At 37.0% G+C, this 19994-nt stretch overlaps 4 protein-coding genes and 4 non-coding genes across 11 annotated transcripts; 4 read left to right on the plus strand and 4 right to left on the minus strand.

The window, feature by feature from the left end:
* Positions 1–12: 12 nt before the first annotated feature.
* On the minus strand, positions 13–1839 carry CAH8 (Carbonic anhydrase 8). Its single transcript, XM_068300789.1, has 4 exons — positions 1776–1839; positions 798–1001; positions 480–742; positions 13–423 (listed from the first exon to the last, which is right to left on the minus strand). Exons 1-4 carry the CDS (start codon positions 1837–1839, stop codon positions 61–63), a joined length of 894 nt encoding a protein of 297 aa, XP_068156890.1. The 3' UTR covers positions 13–60.
* Positions 1840–3203: 1364 nt separating this feature from the next.
* LOC137584687 (phosphoglycerate mutase 2) lies at positions 3204–6269 on the plus strand. 2 transcript variants are annotated; one of them, XM_068300204.1, is made up of 4 exons: positions 3204–3716; positions 5146–5258; positions 5315–5809; positions 5878–6269. In XM_068300204.1, exons 1-4 carry the CDS (start codon positions 3685–3687, stop codon positions 6039–6041), a joined length of 804 nt encoding a protein of 267 aa, XP_068156305.1. In that variant the 5' UTR covers positions 3204–3684; the 3' UTR covers positions 6042–6269. The 2 variants fall into 2 exon arrangements, with proteins under 2 accessions (XP_068156305.1, XP_068156306.1); XM_068300205.1 differs by having other exon boundaries at positions 3205–3830.
* A 369-nt stretch (positions 6270–6638) lies between these two features.
* Positions 6639–13362, minus strand: LOC137585906 (ataxin-2 homolog). The gene is made up of 2 exons (XM_068301932.1): positions 13255–13362; positions 6639–7694 (listed from the first exon to the last, which is right to left on the minus strand). The coding sequence occupies exons 1-2, from the start codon at positions 13360–13362 to the stop codon at positions 6639–6641; spliced, it is 1164 nt and encodes a 387-aa protein (XP_068158033.1).
* On the plus strand, positions 11131–11212 carry TRNAS-GCU (transfer RNA serine (anticodon GCU)). Its single transcript has one exon. It is a non-coding gene; the product is annotated as a tRNA-Ser (tRNA).
* TRNAS-GCU (transfer RNA serine (anticodon GCU)) lies at positions 11823–11904 on the minus strand. The gene has a single exon. It is a non-coding gene; the product is annotated as a tRNA-Ser (tRNA).
* TRNAS-GCU (transfer RNA serine (anticodon GCU)) lies at positions 12736–12817 on the minus strand. Its single transcript has one exon. It is a non-coding gene; the product is annotated as a tRNA-Ser (tRNA).
* Positions 13289–13370, plus strand: TRNAS-GCU (transfer RNA serine (anticodon GCU)). The gene has a single exon. It is a non-coding gene; the product is annotated as a tRNA-Ser (tRNA).
* A 4164-nt stretch (positions 13371–17534) lies between these two features.
* On the plus strand, positions 17535–19655 carry LOC137585289 (uncharacterized). 3 transcript variants are annotated; one of them, XM_068301006.1, is made up of 2 exons: positions 17535–17771; positions 19061–19655. In XM_068301006.1, exon 2 carries the CDS (start codon positions 19062–19064, stop codon positions 19653–19655), a length of 594 nt encoding a protein of 197 aa, XP_068157107.1. In that variant the 5' UTR covers positions 17535–17771; position 19061. The 3 variants fall into 3 exon arrangements, with proteins under 3 accessions (XP_068157107.1, XP_068157108.1, XP_068157109.1); XM_068301007.1 differs by lacking the exon at positions 17535–17771 and adding an exon at positions 17885–17987; XM_068301008.1 differs by lacking the exon at positions 17535–17771 and adding an exon at positions 17890–17983.
* The last annotated feature ends 339 nt before the right edge of the window (positions 19656–19994 follow it).

The following is a 19994-nucleotide window of genomic DNA, read 5'->3' on the forward strand; positions in this document are numbered from 1 at the left end:
AGCATACTCCCTCTTACACTTAATATTAAACTAGCGATAAAAAACAATCTTGCTTGTGGGCTAAATCCAGAGATACTCATGAAACGTGCTTCGCTGAAATATTTGTCTCGCCTCCAGTGATTGAAGTGGACGAAAATTATTGACCAAAGGACGGCCACGTCGATCTCTCAGTTGCCAGAACTTGGGCAGTTCCTGATGTGATATAGGCAACACCTCGGCAAAAACATGCCATAGTACAGCCGGTGAGCATGGCGGTGTGGTTAATGAACCCTTGTAGGCATAAAAATTACCTCTATCCAAGGTGCCCAGCAGGGAGCCCAGGGTTAAAAGAGCCGCCGGCGTGTACGTGCTATTAAATTCTGTTAGATGCAATAACGAACCAAAGACTTCGTTCAAACCAGGCTGATAGAACGAGTGACTTGTCTGAAAATAATCTAATTGTACACTAGATCAGAGAAATATATGATTGTGAGACTTACGCGAACCACTTTAAAAAGCACAGCCAACACGGCCAAGCCATCATTGTAATTGCGAGCCTCCTCAACAGTTGCATACTTTATATTCCGATGAACGATATGCATTTCCAGATCATAACGACGACCATTGATCAAGTGCTCTGAGCCCTTGGACTGTGATGATCCCCAGTGAAAATGAACGGCTATCGTCTCATAGAAACCTCGCAATAGACCTCCCGTGATGTAGGGTCGTTCGCCAAACACCGTTGTGGGCACACTGAATTCAACTGATAACTCTTATTAGCAATGGTTCAGATAGGTTAGAATCTTGTGTTGACTCACTTGTATGTCCATTATTCTTAATGCTCAATAGCTGATCGAATGGCTCATCGTATAAACCAAAATACAACGGGGGCAGGCCAATTGGTATCACCTTGTGGGCAGTAATGGCAATGGGCGATTGATCGGGTCCTCCGCACTGTGGGAAATCAAATTGCCACTGATCTGGTGCATCGTATGTAAAACGACGATCTTGAGGCGAAAAATCTAAGATAATACAGTCATTATTACATAATAATGGTCAAAAGCTTAACATAGACATAACCACATGGTGCGTATACGCAATGTCTCCCCCCATTGTTTCAGTTTATGTGACAACGGTTGATTTGTGATTAGACCAATTTTTTTTTTTGCAATGTGGCAGCTCCCATTCCCATTCCCATTACCAACGTCAACTCTCTTTCACTCATCACAATAATTGATAAATAATTGCTGTTTACATTGTTCGCCAGGAGTCAGCAAGACTCTTGTATAACGGCCAATGGGCAATTACCATAAATGCGGCATCATATTCATCTCAGACTTAAAACATTGACGCGCTCATTGAGTTTCATGGAGCATTTGTGCATGCAAATTTAATTAATGTTATTATTTACAAGCCTCTGAAATATGTTTGCTATCCATTAGACGAAGACGACGACGCCGACAACGACAGCGACAATGTTGAGCCTATTTTTGACAGTTTTATGGGGCGTCTAGTGTGATGTATGTATGAGAGTTCGAATTCGGAGATGGTTCATAAATTCTCCAAAAGAAAACAACAAATGAAATACAATGAAATAAAGTAAAGTACGCAATCGTATTCCTCAATGCTCCAGCGCTTCTTTTTTTTTGTTGAGCACTGTGTCACCAATATCAAGGAGATGTATATATTCGAAACTTGATTGACAATTGCTTACACAAAGATTCTATTGATACACTTGGTTGATTTGCAGATACATTTGTATCTTTGTTGTTGTTGTTTGTAGCACTAATACCCACTTGTAACGAACGGCAACAGAAATAGAAAACGCTGATAGAAGTCATCAAATACCGGAAAATGCATTTTCCACCTGTCACAAAAATCCACGAATGAGATCCACGCACGTTGCTCTGCAGACTAAGCCAAAAGCATCTTTGGCTCAAACCTTTATAGCCATGGCTTCAACTCCAACGAAGCCCAAAAGGGCCCCCATTCCATTGTCGAACGCTCCACGAAGCAGCATTAGTTCAGCGTAGATTTAATCACTGTATTAAATAATATCTAACAATACATGAATGAAATCGCCTACCGAAATGTTTCCCCTTTTATTTAAAGAGAAAAGAACTGGCAACCGACATCGTTTACAACTGGCTCTAAAACGTTTCTATTTAATTTGATCTCTTCTACTGACATAGCTTTTCCATTACAACATGGCAACACTTGCGGTTGGGCTTAAATTGCAATTGGAGCTGGTTTTCTTTCTTCTTTTTTTTGGGTATTTTGCAGCTGCAGGTCCTTGACTCAAGATGTCATTCAGATGGTTCAACAAAACCAAGTACTCCAAACATTAACATTAACATATGCTCTGTCAGCTTAGACACAATCGGTTCTCTAGGCTTTGTTAAAATGCCAAACATATGGCAATATTCAAACCTAAGCTAATTTGCTTTGAAACTAACTTACAAGAAATACATATTAGAATCCCAAACTATAAATGCGTTTTCAAAAACCTATCCTAAAAATGAGATATCGAAATCCCAAAAATTGACAATTTCCATAAGATTTTCACTTGTCATTTGATTTTAATAATCTTAGGCTCAGAATCTACTTCCTTTCTTTGTTTGCCATTGCTTTCTTTGTATTCATACCTCTTCGAAAGTTAATTTTTGAATGTTGACATATTATAAGTCATCTTATGGATCGTTGGATTATAATAAATTATAATATTCAAAATATTCCTTTTTGTGATTATTCTCAAAAACATATTAAAAAGAAAAGAAGTCGATGTAATCGACTTTAACTACTACAACAGAAACACTTTAAAGTCTTGGTTTAATTCTACATTAAAAACTAGTCTAATTAGATACCAAAAAAAAATTAATTTAACAGTATTTTTATAATTTAAAACTCCCTTTAATATAATCCTTTATAAAAATGATCATTGATGATCTTATTCTGAATGTTTTTAATCTTTTTACCATCTTCATAAAGTTTATACATATATATTTTATTAAGTAAATGTCATTAAAATGTTATGGCTAAAATGTTTTTTGTTTTTTTTTAGTATGAAATCACTGAGAGGACAGCTGAAAGCTGTTCAATCTCAGCTGTTGCAATGATACGAAAGTAATTTCTTTCATATTTTGTAATATTCCATTCAGTCGGATATAGATTGAGCTACGATACAGATCTCTGTCGTATAAACTCTCAGTTGGCTGGCAGCAACATTGACAAGAAGAAATTAAATGTATACAATTTTCTCTAGTTTGTTTGTATTCAGAAACCAATAAAATTCAAAATTGCAGTCTTTCATTTTAATATTGATTTTCCCCCTTGAAACTGAGAATAATAACAACAATAACAACGACAACGCCAACAGACACATTCACCGCTGCCGAAGTCGCCGCAGAGCAGCGGGCTGAGCATCGGATGTCAGCTGAGACGGAAATATCGTGGGTGCCGTGGAGTCGTGAGAGAGCGCGCCAAGCGCGGAGTGAGCGGAGCAGAGCGGGTGGCGAGTTGTAGCCGTCGTAAACAAAACGATACAATTTTTGCCTATAAGAATTTTGCGCAGTTTGTCGTAGTGTCGGTCAAAAGAGGAAGGCAACAACACACAAATCTCTCTAGTTGCTGCTGTCCCTGAATGCAGTGGCAATCAAATTCATCCCGAATTCGAATCAGAAAACAAAAAACCAACGTCAGGAGACAATGGTTTTCATGAGGCTGCTAAATAGCAAACTGTAATGTATAGAAATACACTTTTCGAGACAAACAACAACAACAGCAACAACAACACCAACACCAACAACAACATCAACAACAACAACATCAACAATGCGTGAACTTAGGAAGGCGTAAGTACTATGGGAAGGGGGAGTAGTGAAAATAGCAAGGGAGGGGAAACTGGTCAAGACTTCATTTCCTTTCATTCCCTTTCTGGCTTAATGAATGTGCAAAGAATTTAACATTAATACGATTAAGTAATAGCCAATGCAATAACAACAATAAAACAACAAATAACTATAACCAGACATTTCTGGCTTATTAAAAAACCAAAGCCGACCTTAAATTACACTTTCTTTTTGGCCAACTTACACACAGACAGACAATTTGCGAAATTATTCAGTAAACTTTGAAAATTAAATAATTAATAAAGTAATTTTAGCATTATATACAAATCTTTAAAGTCTAATGTTAAGAATTTATTAGTTTCGAAAACGATCTTTAAGATAAAACATACAGAAATGTCACTTAATTGGGCTGTTTCTTGTCTGTGGGAGGCGGTGGGAAGAAATTTGTTGACTTAATACCTGCAGTGCCCTTGCTCTTAGTATTAGTATAGTTCTTAACCGTCTGTACTAGCTATTCTTGTTTATATCTCAGCAATTTCTGAAACGATTTTCAATTAGATTTGCTTGGTTATATAGAAATATCGAATGAAACGATACAGAACTATGAACTGAAACTATGTATGTTGAGATGTCCCATCGTTAGAATATTCATTTTACCTTCTGTTAAGCCGAGTCAAACTGCTGTTGATAGTATATATAGACCACCATAAGTAGAGTATCAGATACTTTTGACCACAACGTTTTTCAAGCTTTGGGGACGAATAAGCCGAGCAAAACACAGAGACAAAGAGAGAGAGAGAGAGAGACTGAAACTTAAACCCAAAACAGAGAATAAAAGAGAGTGAAAACGTGTGCTTACCGTCTGCATATGACACACAGATACAAATACTACTCATACATAGATACATAGATACACAAAGATACAATTATAATTCGTTTTTGTTTTGCTATGTGAGCGCGCATTTTTGTTTGTTACACTACCAAAAAATATGTGTGGAATGTGCGTTTTGAAAAAAAACAAAAATCGACATAATTCTTGTCGCTTGTGTCTGGGGCAGACTTTGAATGGAACCCAAAATCAAGAAACGTACAAATCGCAAATCATATATGGACAGTCGGAAGGTGAAGGTGAACACGAAACAAAATCTATATGAAAACCGTTAGAGAGATTTGAAAAAAAAAAAAACACTTTACTAGATTAAATAGCAAAAATATGTAGAAACATTTTCAAACACCCATGGAAAACTTGTCAATAAATACCAAACAGTCTTAGCCAGAACTTGGATATATAATTCTCAAATCTTTCTCTTGTGAACAGCTCCCAGTTTATGATGAAAACGAATCGATTGGTTGTGATTCGTCACGGTGAGAGTGAGTTTAATTTGGAGAACAAATTCTGTGGATGGCACGATGTTTCCCTCAGTCCAAACGGTAAGAACCAAAAAAAAAAGGAAAGAACAAACTCAATATATAGTTCATATTCGCAGGGGCCAATGAGGCATGTGACATAGCGGCCGATGCCTTGATCAAGGCTAAAATGCAATTCGATGTTTGCTATACTTCGGTATTGAGACGTTCTCGAGATACTGCTGATATTATATTGGCCAAAATGAATTCATCGTATGTGCCCATTAAGACCGATTGGCGATTGTGCGAACGACACTATGGCAATCTAACTGGCTATAATAAGCGCTTCATAGCCGATCGTTATGGGGAGGAGCAAGTGCAATTTTGGCGACGTGGCTACGATGGATTACCACCACCAATTCAGCCGGATAATCGCTATTACTATGCCATTTGCAACAATCCGGTCTTTAGCGATGTACCTGCTGGGCAATTTCCATTAACCGAATCACTCCACATGTGTGTGGACCGTGTTAAACCAGCCTGGGACGATATCCTCGATGAGGTGCTAAAGGGTAATCGTGTGTTGATCTGCATCCATGGCACAGTGGCTCGTGCCCTTATAAAGCATATTGAAGGTAAGGATGCCTACTTTTCCCTGCTACTCCCTACTTCTAGCCAATTGCTTGGCTCTTTCTGTTTACAGGACTATCCGATGAGGACATCCAGCATGTTAATATACCCAATAGCGTGCCTCGTGTCTATGAGTATGATCTAAAGACTGGCAAATTACTAGGAGGCGGCATATACCTTGGGGATCCTGAGTATATCAAGAAAATGACTGCTCAGGTGGCATCTATTGGCAAATAAGTTTACCAAATATTTCAACGGCCGAAATCAATTAGATTTTTCTAAAAATTTACACACTATACCTATACATATAATAAATTTAAGTTTTACACATACATATACAAACCTACCTAATACATATACATACATACATACATATATTTATACAACATTATTTTGGACCAAAAAACAAATGACAAAAGATTAAGTGCGAAATTGTAAAAATAAAGTGATTAATTATCTCTCGGATTAGGTAATGTTGATATTATCCTAGGTCCTGTCCGAAATATCTTTATTATTTGTTGATTATCTAAAATGAAAGTTTATTAACTCAAAAATTGAGGTTTTTGAATTGAACAGTTACAGATTAAGAATAAGGTTCTCTCTCATTGAAACAATTCGTACAAAAGTATAAAGAATTAAGATCCTAGAAATATTGATTCTAGTATGGGTAATATTTATTTGTATCTTACAATTGAAAGCTTATGGATGTAAATGTGAAAGTGAGACTTAAATGAATATTATGTGATTCAGTTCAATTACTTTTTTTTAAATACTTTTAGCCTAAGATAAATACGTTTTGTAATACTTTTTGTTGGGGTTCTGCCTAACGTGAGCTCAATAATAGCTTTGCTCGTTATAGATCGGGCTCAGACTGTTGGGCAGAATGTAGATGTCCTCTGGACGGCCATTGAAGACAAAGGGACGTTTGAGAGAGGTTAGCTTGGAGTCCTGCTGGGGCGAAGGCAGCGATGCTAGGCCAAAAGTTTGCTGAGTGTGCCCGTAGCTGGGAGACGATGGGGCCATGGGATGTCTGAATGGATTGCTAGGTGTGGGCGGACGCATACCAAATGATCCTCCGCCAAGACCAGTTGTGAACTGTGGCATATCATTCATTTGATAAATACCCGAGGGCTTGCCATTGGACAGGAAATTGACGGGTAAATTGAACACAGAGCCGAATGTGGAAAAGGAAGGCATGGGCTGGTAGGTGAGCAATGGTGAAAAGCCACTGCCGAAAGCGCCTGGAGCCATATTCGGCACAAACATGTATGGTGTGGGCGGCAGGCGAACATAGTAGATGGGTGAGTTGCGGGACTGAGAGGGATGGCCTTGGACACTGGAACGTCGATCACCAGCTGCCCGTGACATGACGACATCGTCCAGGTCATTGCTGCCGCCAGGATAGGCGGGATAGAACATATCTGGAGCTATGTAGAGGGGCACTGGAATGAGAAGAGGCTGAGCATAGCCAATAAAGGGTAGCATCTTGGGCATTGGCAGTGCAGGCGGTGGAGGTACCCGCTGCTGGGGCATACTCTCATAGGGATTAACGGATGCCACAAATGGATTCCAGGCTGGCAGGCGTGAATCCTGTTTGAGTTCCTGCAACATTTGATATGCATCATGTTCCTCATCTTCTTCGCTTTTTATTTCCTGCTGCTGATCGGTTAAAATTTCCGCCTCATGGCCATATCCCTGTGTTTGACCTTGCTGCGTCTGCTGTTGTTGTTGTTGTTGTGCTGTCGTCAACGTTTGACCTGCCTTTTGTGGTTGCTGCTGCTGCTGCGCTTGTTTCTTCACCATCTGTGAGAGATTTGCCGCCTCGGAAATCACCAGCAACTGCACCAATAAGAGCAAAGCCACAATAATGCTCCAAATATGCATGACAATCTGAAAAACATGGAAATTATAAGTTAACTACTAAACTCTCCAAATGACCTGTTAGTTCTTAACTAGGCAATGAGATCTTCTTCAAGCTGATTAGTTCAATCTAGTTCAATTGCAGACTAATGGGTATTAGAGATGATCTAACATCAATCGAATTTTTCTAGAATTAACACAGAAATTGTCATCCCTAAATATCCTTCTAGAGACAAAGCACCTTTTCTTCAGAAATATATGCTAATATTTAGTCATATTTCGAAAAACGCCTCAAAGGAATTTAGAAACTTTGATTTTTTCTTCAAATTTCTTGCTTTTTTGAAAATGAAACATATTGATGACCTTCTTTAAATGTGTTAATTATAATTAACAGAATAAAATATAATAGAATAGTATTAATTGAAGACAAAATAGGGATAATTTGTGGATATTTTCACATTTTTAGGCCCAAATATATCAAACAATCGCAGACCAATCTCTTTTTTAAGCACTTCTAACGTAACTTATTGAGTTATTAAAGATGACAAATTTTCAATCACTTGATTTTAACATATTTTGCTTACTTTTGAGTTTTGTTTCCTTTAATGGATATAAATTCTGTATATGCAGGATCCAACTTTATACACACGGACAACAACACGCGCTGAAGATCAACTAAAAATGACTGTAAGCGCGCCAAGAATCTAGGCTTTATATATTGGCCAAGAGTCTAAGAAAAGCAAAGACCTGTTGACGTTGCCGGCAGCCAGTCGCGAATCTAAAGAACTTGAAGAGTAGAAAACACAAAAAAAAAGAAGAACCAAACCAAACCAAAGCAAAGTAAAGTGGGAAAATGAAAACAAAAACTTTGTTTGCTGTCTGCTTTTGTATTCGCTGCTTTGTTTGCATTAGTCGAAGCATTTCTCATTATTTCTCCATTCCGGGAAGATTTTGAGGCTTTGGTTTAGGAGACAAAAGTGATAAATCGGCTAATTGCTGGCAGCTTAAACGTCAGCTTAATTAGCCTTAAATGTCAATGGCCCAGCCAGTTGCATATCCAAAGGTGCAAGTGGCAATATCACATTTTCGACATGCACATGCAATTGTTGCAAATGTTGCAGCAACACCACAAAAAAAAAGCGAGCAATGTTAATTACCCTCAAGTATCTTAGAGGGTCTCTCTCTCTCTCTCTCTTCATAACGAGCCATGAAGACATATGTACATACATATGTATGTACTTTGTACATATGAATGTTCCTCCCGCGATTAGGCATTTTAATTGTTATGTAAGCAACAGAGTCTGGAATTGGCCTCATTAGTCAATGATATCCAGTATAACAATCTGTGGCCAGCACCTGTAACTCAGATTCAACCCTGCCCACATAATTGGTCGTAATTGTGCGATTTCATCTACATACATACATTCATGCATTCTAAGTGTGCAACTTTATTTATGTGATCAAGATCAACAGTGGTCAATCGATATAATGGTCAAAAGGAAACGGAATTTCTACTCTTCCTACTTTTTCTAATCCCAGAGATTATCCCTTTACTCGTCCAATTTCTATTTGATAGATACCACCATCAGAATTTAGTAGATTGCTTTAACTGAAATCACCTTGATAAGTTAATAATTCTAAAGAGAGGGACTTAAAAAGAAGTCGAAACTCACATTATTAGGAAAAATAAAGCTTGTTTTGTTCAGGCAGAAGGAAAATTCAAAAAAGATTCGCATACGATAAGAAATTTTATATAAAATGCTGTGTAGGATGAACATGAAACTTAAAAGCGAATTCGTTGGGACTTTTGATGAGTAATAATGAATGGTTTTTTAGTTATGAGAATGTTAAAATGATATCTCCTTCAAGGTGACAGAAATGTTTCAAAACAAAATGACATTTACCTTCAAAAGGATTTCCCAAAATGATTACTTTAATATTTTACTTTTAAGTTTAACTCAATCACAGTAACTGATTCACAATTAAGTAATAAGAAATATCTTTTGCAGTCATTAGCGAGAATTTACTGTACATGTTGCTGGAGTCAATACAATCTACCTAGACGAGATCAACACGACGGGGGGGCTTAAGTAATTATGTTGATTTGATAGACGAAGAGATAAACTATGTACATAGATACATTGCATATGAAACATGTGAGGCAGCCGCTCCCAGGCGTTATTAATAATTCCTAATATAAATAATTTGTTTATTTGTCAAAGCCCAACGGGCGTTGGCGCCGGCGTTCAGATTAGGGCAATAATAAATTACGCAGCTAATTAAGCGTCGGCCCTCTGCAACTGGCAACATCAACTACTGCTACAACTGCTACCACGCAGATGCAAAAGATACAGATACATGCATCAGATTGCCAGCAAGAATGAAGAGGAGCAGCAGCAACAGCAGCAACAACAATCAGCAACACGAAGACGACGACGACGACGACGACGGCGGCGACAATAATGAACGGTTGGTGTTATAATAAAGCCAATGCAGGGACCAAATGCAACCAAGATTCTTCTTTTTGGCCGATGCCAACGTAATTAGCCTTGGAATGTCCTTGTGCAGTGAGTTGCCGTTTGTCGCCTTGTTCCCCGCCCCCTTGGCCAGCTTAACCACTTGTAGACGCTAAATATAAAACGCGCGTGCCTTTGGATCATCAAAACCGAGTTTGGTCACTTCCCTAACGAAGACGATGATATTGGGTGTTGGTGTTGGTGTCCATGTCCATGTTGTCGGCATTTGGAACGTGTGTGCTACAAGAGTTCATTAACTTTGAGATGATTGTCAGCTACTGTTGGCTGTTGTTGGTCCCTACAACCTCCTACTGCCTACTTCCTACTACAACAAAGTAGTCACGACGATCTTTCATATTCATATTCATCCCAAAAGAAGCTAATGAGCAGTTTTTGAATAAAATGTAAAGTAAACCACTTTTGGTTTTTACTTCATACAGGCTATAAAAAACTAGGTCAGCAATGGCACGACGGCGACTTGAATATGAAATTATGAAAAATGAGAATGGATAAACAAATAAAATATTCTATAAATATTTACAAATACTTTCTCACAAAATGTATTCTCGAATATTAGAGTACCCTAAATAGTACTTTTGAAGCATTAGAATTACATTTGAAATCCCCCACACACACAAAGAGAGCTTCAATATGATCATCTTTATATTATTAACCATAACTTGCGGTTAAGAACTCAAGTTACACTTAAGAGACACGGCGGCAGAGCACGCGTCGCTACTTGGCTACTTTCTTTAATCGCAAACAGGCAATGTGAATTGAGTTTTGTTTGTTTGTGTATTTATTTGTTTTATTCTTTTCGCCAATTTCATTGACATAGTTATTATATCAATAAAATTTTAAAAGATGTTTGTGAAACAACAACAACAAAAAGAGGTAGAACACTTCCGGAAACTCTGACGAAGGTCGTTTTGGTCCGAGCTTGAAAACATGACGAGGTGGCCGAGTGGTTAAGGCGTTGGACTGCTAATCCAATGTGCTCTGCACGCGTGGGTTCGAATCCCATCCTCGTCGAGAACTTTCTCTGATATTTTGTTTGTTTTGTCAACAAATTGATATACATATTTAAATTTTAAATAATATTGAATCCATCAAACAATCTAGCTTAAAGAAAAGATTGGTTGCGTTGCATTCCATTGTTCTTTCTCTCAGCATAAATAGCGATTCCCTACGAAATGAACTAAACTGTTGCTTAGTTATTACTTCTTGAAAGGAGGGATGAGTGAGTCTGGCCTGTCTGGCTCTTAAGAAGTAATAATATATATTTTTCCAGTTTTTAGCAGCAGAGAATTTAATAAATTTAGGCCAATATAAAAATCTCTGTTCATTAGATGAGACCAACTTCAGTTTCTTATTCTGATGACTAAAAATAAGTTTTTAAATTTTATTTAACAACTAATAAGATAAGAACAATCTGAAGTATGACCCACCTATTAATTAAGCATTTTTATATTGGCTTAAAATTAATGTGTTTTTTGCCGTTTTAATAAAAACTGAAGAAATATACATTGTGCAATATAAGTCTATGTATTTTTTAATCGCTGGTACTAATTGTAAATTGTACTAAATTGTAAATACACTCAAAAATTTATGGTATAAGCAAAATATTAAAAAAAAAAATCCTCGACGAGGATGGGATTCGAACCCACGCGTGCAGAGCACATTGGATTAGCAGTCCAACGCCTTAACCTCTCGGCCACCTCGTCGTTGTGTGCCGGCTGAGCAGAACTCATCCTAGTTATATGTATGTTTGTAACGCTGTTATCGACGACAAGCAGTTCAAGCAGTACCCAACTAAACATAAGAACATTTAATTAGTCAGTTAAAAATTCAAAAGTACTTTAAATAATCTTTATAATTGTCAATAAGTTAATCAATAAATGTCTTCTAAACATAACTAAACAATTAATAGTCGGATTAGACTAGAACACATATGATGTACACATGTACGTGCATATGTATGTACATATGTGTAAAGGAAAAGACCTTAAGGCTTAAGGGATGCAAATATGTTGGGACTGTGGAAGAAAATTGGTAATGAACCCTTAACGAACTTGTTTGAAAGAGACACTCTCAAGGATTTAATTTAAAGCATTTTTTAATATTTTGCACAAAATGCCAATTTTTTGATTAATTTGCTTGAAGCTTGCTCATTTTTTACAGTTTTAACATACATACATATTTCAATTTGCATATATAGAGATGATATCGGAAACCTTAAAACAATTCATTTAAACGAAATTTATGCAAATTTTAACTATAGTTGTCATCAGATTTGAAAAATTAGCTATTAATTAATAATACCAATTAAGAGCTTAGATTAGGAAAGAAAATAGAGATACAAGCGAACATATTGCGTAGATTTTGGCAGAATGAGACATTTCTGTATTTTATTCTTACTTTATTTGGAATTAGACCAATCAAACAAGAGTGCAAATCAGTACATATCATTCTGCATATAACTGGCTTCGCTCAACTTTTTATCTAACAATAAGAACAAAATAAATAATCTGTTTGCACACACAAAAAAAAACCACCGACGAGGATGGGATTCGAACCCACGCGTGCAGAGCACATTGGATTAGCAGTCCAACGCCATAACCACTCGGCCACCTCGTCTTATGTCTAATCATGGACCAAATGACCTTGGTGAGGGTTTCATGGAATGTTCTACTAGTTGTTCTTTTTGCAAATGTCACAAATTTGCTCAATAAATAAATAATTAAATGAATTGAATAAAACTAATAATAATTAGTTAAATAAAAAGTTTACTAGCAATCCTGAAAGCAGTGTACTTAGCGAACTAGTTCGTTGTTGACTGTTGTTCTTTGTTGTCACTGATAAGATAAGATAATATAAATTGTATGTTGTTGAATTCTCTCGAAAAAAAGAACTAAATTTCTTCATTTAAAAACAATGTTTTTTTCCATTTAAAATAAGAAATCAATTAACAAGAGAGTTGAATTTACTTTATTAATAGTTTATTAATTGGTGGCTGACGTGGTTAAGACTGCTTGAACTGCTTGCTGTCGTTAACAATGTGCATGGGCACTAACAACGAGAATGAACATTGAACTGCCGTTGCCCAACGACGAGGTGGCCGAGAGGTTAAGGCGTTGGACTGCTAATCCAATGTGCTCTGCACGCGTGGGTTCGAATCCCATCCTCGTCGAGATGATTTTTTGCCGTTAATTTGTTTTTGTTTTATTTTGTAATAATTTAATGATTCTACCATTTTCTTCAGTAGTCGAAACATTTATATAGAGACTAACACTAGAATGCTACACAGATCGCATTCGCTTTCGAAAGAAGAGAGAATGGATGCGTATCTAATTTCAATTAAAATTAAATTTTTATTACCCCGCAAGATTATGGCCTTGGCCTGACGAAGAGGCAATATAAATGAAATGAAAATAGATACATTGATAACAAGTTAAGTGTTGCGCCACGTCCGTTAAAACTGCTGGTAACTTGGCTGCTTGCTTTGGGCCATTGCATGCTGCGTTTAAGCTAAACAAATTCTACAGAATAAAAGTTTATTGACTTGACCAACCAAGAAGAAGACGTGACACGTAGCAGGCCGTGATGGTGGGGGGCACAGCTCTTCCTTTAAAGACATCTGCATTTCAAGGTCGAGCAAACTAATGGCCAATAATATTATTGGTATATCGCTGTGACCACAGGCGTAAAAGAAAGAAAAACCAAAACAAATAATAATCATTTACAAAATGAATAGTCAATTGAAATAATAGCTGGCCATATAACCAGAGCCGGAGACACTGCAATACCAATGCGGGTACAATAAAAACCAGTCATCAGAGTAATTAACTTCATTTCAAATAAAGATTTCTTTTCTTTTTTTTTAATCATTTTGCCAACTAATTAATGCGTTTAATACAATTGCCTTTTGAATACCTCAAAACCAAAATATTTATTTTCTTTCATTTTAATTGTTTATATTTCGTATTTGACTCAATTAAATTGAGTCTTTCTCTTTCCTAACTGGTTTTCAATTAATAACCCATAATTCTTACATTAAAATGTTTGAAAGAATTTTTGTCCTGCATTTTCTTTCTTTGTTTTCTTTGTTTTTGGTTTTGACCATAAAAAGCAATCATTAACAGGCAATACAATTGTCTGCTCTATTTATTGGCATTTTGGAAAGTTTTTTATATTACTTTCGGGGGTGGTGGTTGTGGTTTATATACCAACTGCTAATATTAGCAGTTATACGATCTGCAGATCATTAACTAAAACTGGAAATTGTGTGTGGCTGTCTGACGGGGGGTTTTCCCCTCTCTGCCCATGGCAAAGTACTTGCCAACAAGCTAGAGAAGTTCTCGTTTGCAATCTCTTGACATCAATAACGATTCCAGTTAATAAGCCAAGAAAAAAACGCCCCCAATCAAAAATTTGGCCAAGTTTAACCTTTTCTTGTTGCGGTCACTTGAGTTTACTTTTAATACACTTTCTTCTTCAACAAGGATCTAAACACTTTGGCCAGCCATTGGCAATGATCCTTGTAAGCAATTTAATACCTGAATTGCAATTAAAAGCTAACTAACTTTAGAATGAATATCCCTGAAAGGGATTTAATATTATTATCAATTGTTGAGAAATTGTCTTGCAAGGGTATTCAATTTTCGCAGCTTCTTCTCTTTTTACACTTTCACAAAAGCTTCGATGAGTAAATATTGAATTTTTTGTGGCCAGTCTTTATTTTTTTTCCTTTCGTTACAGATTTTCTTTTGAATCGATCTGCAAATAGTTTACTTTCGATGAAAGTCTGCTGCAATGACCTCAATACCAATATTTAAACGGTATTTAGCTGGAGAAAAATTTCCGATTAGTCACATTGCATAAGAGACAGAGACAGAGCCGTCGAGTTCATATCAGAGAAATGCAAAAGGCTATGCCCACATGCCAAAAATCCAGATTCCAATTCGAAAATTCCCAAGCAAACTCATTTGAGTCAACTTTATGGCAAACGAGTTTAATGAACTTGTGAATTTATCGACAATAAAAGATTTGCTATAATTAGGTGATATGTCAGTGTGTGTGTGAGTATAAAATAATTTAAACCAACCGATTGGCCGTCCGGCATTAGTCTTTAAAGTGACGTATATAAACCACCTAATCTGAACTGTGGGTGTTCCTCAGACTTTGACTCTCCATCTCCAACTCCACTGTCATTAATCTAACTGAATCTGAAATCTAAGCAGCTAATTAAAACGTTAGCCATGTAAATGGATGGACTCAGTTCAGACTTATAAAGAAGAAGACAAAAATTCAGTAGTCAAACACGCAAGCGCCAAGTGCCAAGCGCCAGTCAGTTATGTGTCTGACTCTGACTCTGACTCTGTGGTCTGTCACTCATTTCCCAGTCAGATGGTTGGGACTTGTTGAATGGAGCTAGAGCTGGGGCTGGGGCTGGAGACTACAGGCAATGATTCGTTGCCCCGTGCTATCTACCTATGTATATCTATATATTTGCTTCCGTCAGCATTAAACATATTACTCGTAATAATTTCACACACACAGAGTGAGTTGAGATACAGATACTCGTCTCGTTTACAGCTGTGTTCGTGATTTGTGTTGTCTAATCGTTAACAATTATGTCCAGGTTCTTGTAAGATATAGATGATGCGTGCAGTTTTTGTCCATCTATATGTTTTGTAGAGCTTTGTTTGTGTAGTTGAGTCTGTCAGAGAGTTTACGCGCTTCAACACACACTTCTGCTGCCTGGGCCTAATTGCCTGTCATGGCTAATTAATATTTGAAGGTGTTTTAATAGCTATTGCTGTCTAAATAAATATCTGTACTCAGATCTGTCAGATACAATTTGCGGTTATGTCATTCGTCATTTGGCCAGAGAGTCGGAGTAATTACACATAAAACTCTCTTTTTTTCTTCACTCTAGTAGTTAATTTTCATTTTGGCCTCAAGTTGGTGAAAGATCGGGATGGGAAAGTATCTTGGCTTTGGTTTTACATAATGCTGGCTCAAAATGACTTTATGACTTCCTTTAGCAATTGAAAGTAATTTATATCACTTGCTTTTAATTTTGAAATCCACATAATTTCACTTTAATTATTCCAAAAAGGAATTCCTTCAACTAATGGGAATGAATTGGTATTTGAATCAAGTTGAGAACTCTAAATTCTGTTTTTGTTTAGCATCTATAATTTATATTTGTTCTTATCAACTTAAAGACCAACTAAGTTATTGACTTTATTCCAAAACAGTTTAGAAATTTAAACTTTTGAGGAATTATCACCCATTTAATGTTAAGTATTTTCTCTTTTTTGGTCATCAAAGTTGAATTAAAGTTTACAAGGCCTTCTTAAGTATTATACAAATATTTTTTTAGTTCATTGGGTCAGCCATTTCGGCTTGGGTGAAGGTCAACAAATGTGGAAAGAAAATACAAACAACTCTACAACAAATCACGCAAATTGATATTTAGAAAATTACCTTAACAACGCCTGTAAGAGCCAATTAAATTAACGACACGACAGAGATAGAGATGGAGATGGAGGGTGAGGGAGAGAAAGAGTTTGAGGAGGCATGGTACTCTATCAAATCCCTTCAAGCGCCACACGCATGGACCCTCTCTTAATGTGTGGAAATGGCGTGCTTTGGTCTGTCAATAAAAAAAAAAAAACAAAAAACCTTTTGTATAGGTAAACCCCATGTAAGCCCTGCCTCAACAGGCCGCTTCGTGTTACCAAGCAAGAAGTGGAGTAGATGTTTTGTTGTCGTAGGTTCATTTGTAACTAATTTGTGCACAAAATCGGAAAGACAAAAGGCACGACAGTGGCATCGTTAAGATGTAATTTAAACTGACCGGTGAGGCGATATTGAATTTCCATGTCTGCCTTAGATGCCTCTCCGTTGAGGTGATGAATCAATTGGGCCGGCCTGTTGAATTTGTCGAGCAAATGGTAAAAAAGCAAACACACACACACACACTTACACAGCAAAGTGTAACAGTAAGTGGTTGGTTGGTAAACTGCAAGTGGATGCCAAGAGCAACAATAAACTAAGCAAATTTATGCCTCACTCATCATTTCCATTGAGTCAACTGGTTGGTTGGTGGATTCGTCTGTGTTGATCTGTCGGCGGCCGGTTCAGTTAGAGAAGAGACCTCACACACAACAATAAAAGTTGTGAGGGGCAGCAAGTGAACGTTGCTTGTGTTGCTGTTGTTGTTGATGACGTCGACGCCTATCTACGGTAGCCGGCTGAGCTGAGGCTGAGACTGAAACTGAGGCTGAGACTGAGAAGCATATAAAAAAAAAAAAAAAAACCATATTACAAACAACTCGAAGATCTCATTTATTTGCCGATCTTTGGCGCGTTCACAACGTCTTTAAAAAGAGAGCTCCTCCGAAACGGTTAACACTAAATTGTCGGCTAAGCAGTGCAAATACATACCAAAAACCAAAATCTATTTAAAGAAACGTGCTTAAATTATCCAACAACAAATAAACATTTAGAGGACACTTTAAAACAATTATATAATATTTATTTAATTAACAAACAAGCCAGCTGCAAGTTATTGCCATTTACAGTGAGTGCAATTTAAATAAACAATTTAAAATTCATCTATGCAAACGAAATAATAAAGAAAAAAACAAATTATATTATCATTGCCATTTGGCAAGTGGCAAGTTTGTTGCCTAAGTCTTTCGTTTTGCACCCGTGTGTGCCCACGGGTCAATTAATCATACTTAACTTGACCTTGGAAAGGAAAACCAGAAAACAACAGAGAAGATAATTGAAGTCAGTGAGTGGACAAATGAATGAATCTCTCTAATCTCTAAAATGCCTACCGGAATCAAGTGCCACAGCGATTACAAGTCAATTTTGTTTCTTCTCTTGAGTTTCCACGTTTTGAAAATGAAACAGAAAAAAAAACGACATTTATATTTGTATGTGTGTAAACATTTATCATGCGGGCTGATAAAACAAAACTTTCGACAATTTATTAGAATAATCAATTTTGCTTAGATTCTTTTCATTTGCGCCAAATTTTTGAATTTGCCTTTGGGCCAAAAGGCAGACAAATAGAATTTGCATATTCGAACAACCTGTTCAAGGAGTGGGCGAGGCTAGAACACTACGCCCCCCCCACACCAGACCAAGAGAAAACAAAGAAGAACAAATAAATAAAGTCATGTTAAACATTTATCGCCTATGTTGGGATTGTCTGCTGATTTTTTTTTGCAATTGATTCCCCGCCCCTCAATGTGGTCCCACGTATGTTTTGGCTGTTTCTCTCTTACTTACTTTGACTTTGTGGCGATCTTGTATCTATATGTTTTACTTGCTCATTAATCACTCAAGCGTTGAAATCTGCGCTCATTAGCGTAATTGCTCGGTCGACGTCTGCGTCGGCATCGGCATCGGCGTCGCCGTCACTGTCGACGTCTTTGATTAGCGTGCATTAAATGCTTTCATTTAAATCAAATCGAAACGCTCAACGAAATTGAATTAAATTTGTTGTCTGCTTTAGTAATTTTTCGGTTTTTTTTTGTCTGGGAACGTGAGAAACTTTACAATGTAAAGGCAAAGTATTTTGCGCTTTGATGCTCCCCAGACGAATCATTTTTTGTTACTAAATTATTCGGATTTTGGCCATGCTGGTGACTTGCATTTATTTTGATTGTTTGCCATTTCAATATGGATTATATTTGACCAAACATCACATCAATCAAATGAAAAATGCTTAAATTTGGGAGTGGAAGTGGAACTTTTGTGTTTACCTTGACAATTGTTTTTAGCCCAATTCATTGACACTTTCCCTTCTATCGATCTATATATGTATCTATATTTGTAGCTCTTCCTCTCTCTTTTTAGCATGATGTCTTGCCTTTTAAATATTGTTGTCCTGCTAATGCTAGTCCAATTAATTCCTGCCTTTCCCTATGGCTATAAAATGATCATTCCCACACTGTCTAGTCCTTTGGAAGAGGCCACATCTCCGCATCACAAACTAATCCTGCAATCCCCGGCTCTGGATCATAATATCTATATGGACTATGTGGTCACATCGAAACCATTGCATCTCCGCAAATACAACAAAAACGGCAGTAAGACTAAGAAAACGAAAAAGGATTCGAAAATCTATTATATACCTATACCACCACTGCCTTTTCGTCATATACCCGGCATCGGTTTGGACTATCAACCCATGAAGATTAAACCTTTGTTAACACAGGACTCAGCTAGCACCACAACCACAGCGCCAGCACCACCAACCCCACAACCTTCTCTGCCCGACCATGCCGTCCAGAATGTGGAGAGCAAACTGTTTCGAGTCCAACACATTAAGGATTACTACTTCAATGGCCATCCATATCGATTGCAGGTGGCCCATGCCAATCGTCACACTGCACTGACACCTCTTAATCTAAAGTCTAATTTCTATTACAATAAAAATATTATTCATTAATCTATGTTCTTCCTGTTTACTTTTGTAATCAATGATTCAATCTCTACTCTCAGTTCAGTAAGTAAATTTTTAGTTATTTATATAATAGTATAAACAATTGAAGAATGCCATTTACTAAGAAATGAATATGAATAACTTACAGATAAAATGGAAATGTTGGAATATGAATAATTGTTTTGCAATTGTTATAGCCTAATCATATCCGTTAAACGACTTTCCTTTAATATCTGTTTATATAAGGCCTTCGTGTAAGATTATTAAAGTCTTACCAACCGCATAAGCCGATTTCTTAGAACTCTGCTTCAACTCAAAGAGACTTGGATTTGGAATTCTATGGCA

Source organism: Drosophila tropicalis, unplaced genomic scaffold (assembly GCF_018151085.1).
Source record: "Drosophila tropicalis isolate 14030-0801.00 unplaced genomic scaffold, ASM1815108v1 contig_878, whole genome shotgun sequence".
NCBI classification, from domain to species: domain Eukaryota; kingdom Metazoa; phylum Arthropoda; class Insecta; order Diptera; family Drosophilidae; genus Drosophila; species Drosophila tropicalis.